General features: G+C 33.1%; 1 protein-coding gene across 1 annotated transcript in view; it reads left to right on the top strand.

Moving 5' to 3' along the window:
• The first annotated feature begins 1,638 nt into the window (after positions 1–1,638).
• Positions 1,639–8,404, top strand: part of LOC137923521 (furin-like protease 2) — a 38,225-nt gene continuing 31,459 nt past the window's right edge. The window contains exon 1 of the mRNA XM_068766781.1: positions 1,639–1,785. Within this exon, the coding sequence (XP_068622882.1) occupies positions 1,639–1,785 (147 nt within the window). The remainder of the gene's footprint in view (positions 1,786–8,404) is intronic.

Here is an 8,404-nt window from a genome sequence, read left to right as displayed (position 1 = left end):
AAAGGTTTCCTAATTTCCCTTTTTTAATTTTTATTTTCTCTTTTTATTACAGACGTCTTCGTTAACGAAGCCAATATAATTTTAGGTGCAATGATCAATACAATGTTTCTTCCACTCTCGATTGCGAATAACCATTATCACTTGTTTAGTCTTATTTCCTTTTTCTTTGTTAAGTATGTAAACAAATGAACTGATTGTTTTTAAACCACATAAAAAAAACTCTTTTATATATCTTTATAATAACTAAGTGATATAAATAAATTAACTGATTATTATAAGGATATGTAAAAAAATATTTATTTATTTTTGTTACAACGACAGTTTTCTGTTGATACAATATATTTAGGCCTCAGAAATTCCGAAGTTACCGGCCCCACAAAAAGAAAGGTAAGCGACCTATCTGTAAATCCTTTAACACGGAATATCGAGCGGCGTTGAGGTATGAGGATAATCTCATGCACACTGTATGTACAGGCGTAGAGGGAGTCTTGTGTCCATTAATTGTAATAATCCAATAAAAATTTACCCAAGTTAGATGAGTATAGCGAATTTCTTAAACAGTCAAGTAAACTATGGGCGCCATTTGGTTACCGCGCCGAATGGTATTAAATTTGTGACTAAAACTGCTACGAACTGATATTAGCTCCGGACGAAGGTTCCAAACGCGTCCTGATTTGTGAAGAGCCCAAAACATACTCAGGTGCGTTTTGTAGTCACTTTTACAATGCCCTTAATACTATTAGAGTAATATTATTTCCGAGATCTATTAACACTTAAAAATTGATAAAGATATTTTTCAGTCGAAATTTCGATATAGCCAGCTTTTCACGGTACCTTGTGTATACATTATGGATGTCCCCTGTTTTTTATTATTTATTATGATTAATATAAACGTGTATAATATTATCATTAATATATTGTGAGGCTACTGTTGTTACAGTGTTGATTTCCTTAAACCGTTACCTCAAGCAGTCTTTATCTGCGGTCCTAAGACTGGGATGGATTTCTTTTGCAAATAAATATATTCTCATCTCATACCCCAAAGTATCAATCCATAGGATTGCAGCACTTTCCTAGCAGTATCAATTGTATTAACATCAGCTTGTTTATATACAAAAGCTTAAGTTTAACAGCTTGCCAACTATAGAGAGCGCCATAACAGCTGAGATCAATGGAAGAGAATCGTTACTTCGAAAACGAATTACACCTGATGAGTTTGACATATGGCTGTCACTCGACAATAAGGGCAGGTACACACGTAAGTTGGGGCTCACTCCAATTAAGTATGCGGGACAATTGATGCCATGCACACAATACGTTTGTATGGCAAGTAGGCTAAAGAAAGGGCGCCAAGTTTCGCGCATGCGCAAAACAGGAAGCGGAGGCAAGACTATCACTCACGCGGTTTCAGTCTTCGCGTAGACGCCTCGCTGAGCGGGCGTTCACGTGGACCTCTGAAACCCTCAATACGCGTACGCGTCCGATAACATTACGTGCGTAAAACTACTTTTAAGTAAATTATTCGAGTTTCATATTAAATTAGGTAATATACAATTTAAACGTTGGTCTATAAGTTAGTCATGAAGAGTTTGTTACGAAGTTATTAGGTTTGTATCGAGGTGATGAGCTACTTGCGTGATGCCAGCGCTCGTCGTGTTTGTGTTGCTGACGGCGCTGGACCTGTGCGTGCCGCTGTACCACGACCAGTTCGCTCTCCACATCCCGGATGGGCCGAATTACGCGGATGGCCTAGCACATAGGCACGGGTTTATTAACCACGGCCAGGTAAGGTTTAAAAATAGAATACATATTTTCGGGTTGGGAAAATATCACTAAGCTCAGTAAATTTATGTTATTATTTTATTCATTTTTCTTCTTATCATTTTGATTTTTCTCGAAGTAATTTATTTATTTCCACTATTCAACTTGTAGAAAATGACTTCGGCATTTAGTTCGATGGCAATATATAAATTGTATAAGAAGGATTTAAATAAAATAAATAAATGAAAGTATATAGTAACAGTGTACGAAAATATTTTTGCATTTATTTATTAATCTCTCGTTTTTGTTATTCGCAAAGCAATCAATATTATTAAAATTGTAATAATTATATATTTTTACGTAAAATCAAAGAAGTACTTACAAATTATATTGACTTTATTCTGATTGTCAATGATGACTGTAAAACATCTTGAAATATTATAATGATTTATAAAGCTTATTTATTATGTAATCATTTCCTTTCAAAGAAATTACTAAGTCATCTGAACTTATGACTTAAATGAGGGAAATTTTGATTACCGTGTATTTTAAACAAATTATGTAATATAATCTTTCATACGATACAGTATTTTTATAAAGACAATGAAAATTGTTGAAGAAAAAAAATCATATTTTAGTCAAGCTATGGAATTAATATCTGAATGATGAATTCTAGACAGTTCGTATCATATCTGACATTCCTTTGTATTCCCAGTTTTGATTCTATTGCTTTGTACTTTTACCCGCGGCGAGCGGAAGAATTTTTTTTATTCTTAAAGTAAATTCTGTTATTACGTATATCTTTGAAAGCGTATCTTTTGTTTATAAACTAATTCATTGGTTATAAATGTAAAAGCTTTAAAGTGATGAAAATATATCCCATTTCCTGTCAATTAATGTTTGGGTTACCCTATCCAAAAATCAATAGTTTCTTTAATAAAAAATAACGCAAAAACAATATAGTTACAAAAAGCGTTTTCAAAATTTGAATTACTGCATACTGATAGACGTTACTAGCCTTTCGCTTTCCATAAGTAAAGTTTAATAAATTAAACATATTTTAGAATGATCAATTTATACAGGAGGATTAGAAAGTAGTGTAAAAGCTTCAAATCTTTTTACTGATAAATGCTTGATGTTGTAACCAACCGCCCTGTATTTTGTGACAAGTTTTATGAACTTCATTTCCTAAGTCCTCAGATTACCAGATCGTCATACACGAAAACTGATCTTTGAAGGTTACGTAGTTTAAACATCGACCACATATAATAACTTAAAAAAGTTCTTATCTCATACTTTCAAAATTCCGTATAAGTTGTTGTCTGGTCGTCGTTGTTTCAGTACAAAGACGCCCATTGCAAGGCACAAGCCTTATTGTGTGGTGTTCTGACACAAAGAGGATGTTGCTACCCATCCTAAGAAAACTTGTTGTTGAGCAGTGGCAATCCTTTATAATTAATTAAAGATGCGAATTATACAAGATACCTTACCTAACCTAAGGCTAACACCGCTCATCATATAAACATATATACATACTTACAAACATACGTAAAAACATACTAGTTAGTACTAGATAAAAACTGTATGCAAATAATCGTAGACAAGTTCATGATAATGTATTCTAGCGTACAAGTCTTTGAGGCACGTTTTGACTAAAAATACGTGACTTTATACGAATGGATCAGAAAAAAAACTATATAAGATTTTTAAGATATTTTTAAATGTTTTAGTCAAAGGTATTAGTTCATTTTAAAAAGAGGTCACTTACCCAATAGTTTGATTTGTGGTCTAAATACTAACTGACTATTTTAATCTATTTTTTTTTAACAAATCTTTGATGCTTATGTAAGATATTGTACGAAAATAATTAAAGTGACTATTAAAAAAAAATATTCTTTTAAATCGTTAATATATTTTATGACACACGAGAATTTTGATAAGTAATTGTTGAGAGGAGATGAATAAATCGTAATTTCTTATAACTTGTCTGTTGTTGGATGATGCACCGACGGCAAGGAGTCAGGTGTTAGGAGTTTTCACTTAAAACGTCGTAGATTTCGGTTCTCTAAAATGCTGCCAGTCGAATATAAAAAAATTCTTGGAAATTTTGATGCATTTAAAGTGTATTTCTAATCAATATAATCATATAATATAATTAATGTCGGCAAAGCTGACAAAGCAAATTCTCTATTTATAAATACTACCTAGGTTAATCTTCGTCTTTAAATAAAAAAAAACATATATTATCAATATCCTTTTATACATATAACATTCAATACTGGACTTAGGCCTCTTCTATAGACATCCAAACCTTTATAAATTAATAATTATAAATGTATTAAACAGGTAGATAATATATTGAGTAATACAAGAGGGATATAGAAATTAAGTTAAAATTGTATATGAAAGTATCACTGATTAAGTCATGAATTCCTTTATAAAAAGTCTCTGCCAATAGATGGCGGAGAACTGTGGATTGGCGAAAATAAAAAAAGGCAACAGCCTATCCATTTTGCGGGCGGGAGTCCTGTGCCTTCTTCCTACGAAAAATAAATAAATAAATCTTGCAATTGGGACTACGAAGTTAAACAAATGTATGCCAAAGCATACTTTCAATGTAATGAAGTTCTAAAATATTCACACAGTGTACATAGTAAATTAGTATATGCAAAAGAAAATCATGTTTGGCGTACAAATTTTACATTTTATTTGCCGGTAGAGACGGTTAAAGTAATATTTTATGTATCTTGTTATTTAGCTATTTTATGTAAACGTCGAACTGTTTTGGTAACAAGTTTTACAGGACATATCATAAACCGAAACTCTTGTATAGAGAAAAATGATGAAAAAAAAATCTGCTTTATTTTATATTACTGTCCCTATTGAAAACCATTGGAGTAGGCTTATGTCCAGCTGTGGGCGATTTGCGGTTGAAATAATGATGATGATAGTGATTCAAATGACCAAAAGTTTTTTTTTTTTTTACTTTTCACTAAAATAACTATATGATAAATAGCTACGGTAGCAACTGGATACCTAACTCGTAAAAATTTATGTAATAAATCCGTAAGCGTATATTATGAAATAGTTAAATGCTGTTTATACAGGATGATTGGTAAAAGGTGTTAAAGCTTTATTGTGTAACTCATTTGATAGTAAAAAATTAAAAGCATTATTTACTGCTCCATATATAGTGGTCATTCTGAAATATGTTAAATTAATTTATTTTTTCTATTGCGACAGGCCATATCTCACACTACAGAATATATAGGGATAGATAATAATCAATAAATAATTTAAAAAAATGTAGTAATCCGAAATTTGAAGACGCTATTTTTTACTATATTCTCATTACGGTATTATAGACTCAAAGTTTATGTAGCTCTATATCCAGAGTTGTTAACAACACGGCCAAGATATCAACGGGCTGTCGTAGAAGGCAATAAATAAGAAGTACGGTTTTGTAGTAAACCGGACACGCATAGTAGTTGTCAGGTCTTTTGAAAGTATTACAAAAGACCTGTCAAAAAGATGTGATCCGTGCTATTTATAGTATATGTATTCAATTTTATTTTATATATATATTAAAATTGAATATACACACAGACATACATATATAAGTAGACGACATTAAAAAAAAACGATATATTTTGTGATAAAGAATAGAAGAGTAGTAAATAAAACACGAAACAATACACTCGCATGTAATATCTCTAAATTATTTATTAGCAAAGCATTGGACATATGGCACGCCTGATGTTAAGTGATGACGAGGTCTACGATGCTAAATGTTTGTCTAAAAGAAACTTATGCAGTCTTGACTTGAAGACTCCCAAGTTAAAGTTAGCTGGAAACAACGTCGCCGGTAGGTTTTTCCATACCTTAGCTAGTAAGTTAAGTTGTATCACAAAGCTTCGTGCTGGTTGAAGGGATTTCAAATGTTTATGGATATCGTCTTACTAAGGATATTGTAAAGGTGACCACAAAAATACATATCTGAATTTTTGAAGGCTTTTCTGAGTTCATAGCGCGTTTGAAACTTTCGTAGCTTTAAGTTGAAGTATGCCATTACGGGAGAATTCAGTTTGATAGTCGTAGACGTATATAACTGGTGATTGTAAATTATCTTATGTTGTTAATATTGCGAATAAATGAATTCTTATATGAACCGAGACAAATGACTGTTTAAAATATCTCGATGTTTGTCATTTCGAAAATATGACTGTTTGTGTTTGGATAGGCTCTTAATAAAACGTTTACTATTAAATGCCGTATGTAACATGCCAAATTACATAGTCTCTCTTTATACGTACATATTTCTCTTTATACTATTATAAGAGAAAGCGCGAAATACAGAATATATTTTTATAATTTTTTTTTAAATTAGAGCAAATTCAAAAATAATTTGCTGTTTTCTTACAATTCGTACGTTACGATCCGACCTATTTCCTTTGATTCCTCTTTTTCATTCCCCGTAGTCGTTGCGAACATTAATTATTACTCTACAATGGACTCGAAACGGTTTTTTGTTGCCTGAGGGGAAGTTAATACTATCCGTAAAGAGACAGTCGCGCGTATCTTGAAAATAATTAGACGAAATTTGAAATGAGCGCCTAATGAATAGCTCTAATTCGGATTATCCTTGAGAAGCGATGCAGTGTATGAAAGCTAATTAGAATGGCTGTCGAACTCCTGTGAGGAAGTTGTTTAGGTTGTGCTCTGTGCACATGTCTATTGTCGATAGCGTGCCTTTATAGGAGACACAGGAATGTTTGTGCAATAAGCATTCATGTCAGCTGATAGACACGCACGGCAAGGCATGAGTCATCCCCACAAATCGCCACTATGACCGGCCTTGCGTTGCCCGCATCAAGCAACTTGATTGATTGTCATCGTTCCCTTTAATATAAAATCCTACTTACGCCACGTCTATTGGTTCGTAGTGGCCAGTCGACGACTCTACTGCCGTCGGCTGCCGTTTGATGCGCCCCTCCTATTGTTAATTTAGACGAAAATTTTTCGGAGCTACGTCGATGAGTTTGATTCTTCTACAGATGTTTTTTCTGATTCAAAATCAATACTTCATCCTAAAAGTTATTGCGCATCTGGGAATGATGTGTTTGCTTCCCGAATATTATAGTCTATATTATATATGTAATGAGATTTCTTTTTTAAAATGTGTTATATATAAATATGCTTTAGTTTCTTTTTGCCTGTGTCGTGGAGCCTCGGATCTGAGGCACTTATAGCCCGAACAGATGGTAGACTAAATTGAACGATGAATTACATTTCTTATTAACGTTGAAATCGTGATGAATTTTTTTTATTTTTATATTTAAATTATTATTTTTTTATATTTAAATGAAAAATGGCTTACTTGCTGAAGAATACGTTTTGAATGTGGAAAGAGAGAAAATAATGGTTCTAGATGTGTTAGGGGATTATAGTATATTATGTGTTTACTAAAGTACGCAATGCTGTATCTAGTAAGGCGCGATGATATGATGTTGTTTAGTAGTAAACACGAGCTGCTGTGATATCTGTTCATGCGATCTTTGGGATAAGAAACGTATTTACTTTACTTTCACTTTTTTTATCGGACTATCACTGCTGCCCAAATGGCGTTTACAGATTCCGTGAGTATGAGGTGGCAGGTTAGAAGAGTGCGCCTAGCCTAAGACCTCTCAAAGGTTTGCTATGTATTTAAAATACAGAATTTTCAATTACTACAAATAATTATGTAATTTACTAGTCTTTGTTTAGAGACATAGTTTACCATTGTATGGATTCACCATGCGGGTGCTGGACTAACGCTTTTAATCGTGCCTTTATGATGTTCTGGGCTCACGAACCACGTAGTAGGGTAAAGGAGGTCTCCTTGTAGTGCATTTGCGTCCAGCTTCATCAACCTTATTCCTCTCCCTAACCAAATATTAAATAATCCCACTAATGCTATTTTAAAAGCACTTTCTGTAAATGAGCCGATGTTCACTCTCGACAGGGCATTAGATTATTGAATAATTTTCCAGTAACGTCTATTGTTTTTATCTCAGTCGCATTCAAAGTATGAATTAATTCCCAGCTACTCCGTTGACTAAGTGTGGTAATTGCCTACTTTATTTCTGTATATTTAGTTTCCAGAATTAGTTGTGTGAGTATAATACGTTACAATTTTCATAAGAATAGAAATAAGTCCGGTCTAGAAGTCGTCACAATCATATCGACAAAGATTCTACGTTTTAATTTCTTGCAAATAAGTCGCCAGTTTTGCCCATAAATGTCCACGTCAAGGTATAGGCCTCCCCTAAAAATATCTGCGGGCGGATACACCATAATCATCATGTTTGGCGAGCGGGTTGGCGATCACGGTGTGATATTATGATATGCAGATGACGCTGCTGCCAATACTCTGGAACTTGTTTGCGAGCTGTGAATGTGCTATATAATTAATGCAAAAAATTTCAATTATATAAGATTGAATTGAAATGGAACTTGTGACCTACGGTTACAATTCCCAGAAAAACAAGTCATCCGAAATTTAGTTTAGCATAAAAATAATCATATTTTGGCAATATTTTTAGGCTTTTGTTTAAAAAGTGGTGTTGTAGTTGAGTGTCGTCCTGATTCTTCTCCACATCATTAA

Source organism: Battus philenor, unplaced genomic scaffold, assembly GCF_028537555.1.
Source record: "Battus philenor isolate CCGP_79_NKW_IND1 unplaced genomic scaffold, ilBatPhil1.0.hap1 SCAF_21, whole genome shotgun sequence".
In the NCBI taxonomy this organism is placed as follows: domain Eukaryota; kingdom Metazoa; phylum Arthropoda; class Insecta; order Lepidoptera; family Papilionidae; genus Battus; species Battus philenor.
The sequence above is the reverse complement of the archived record's forward strand: the minus strand, read 5'-3'. Positions and strand labels throughout refer to the sequence as shown.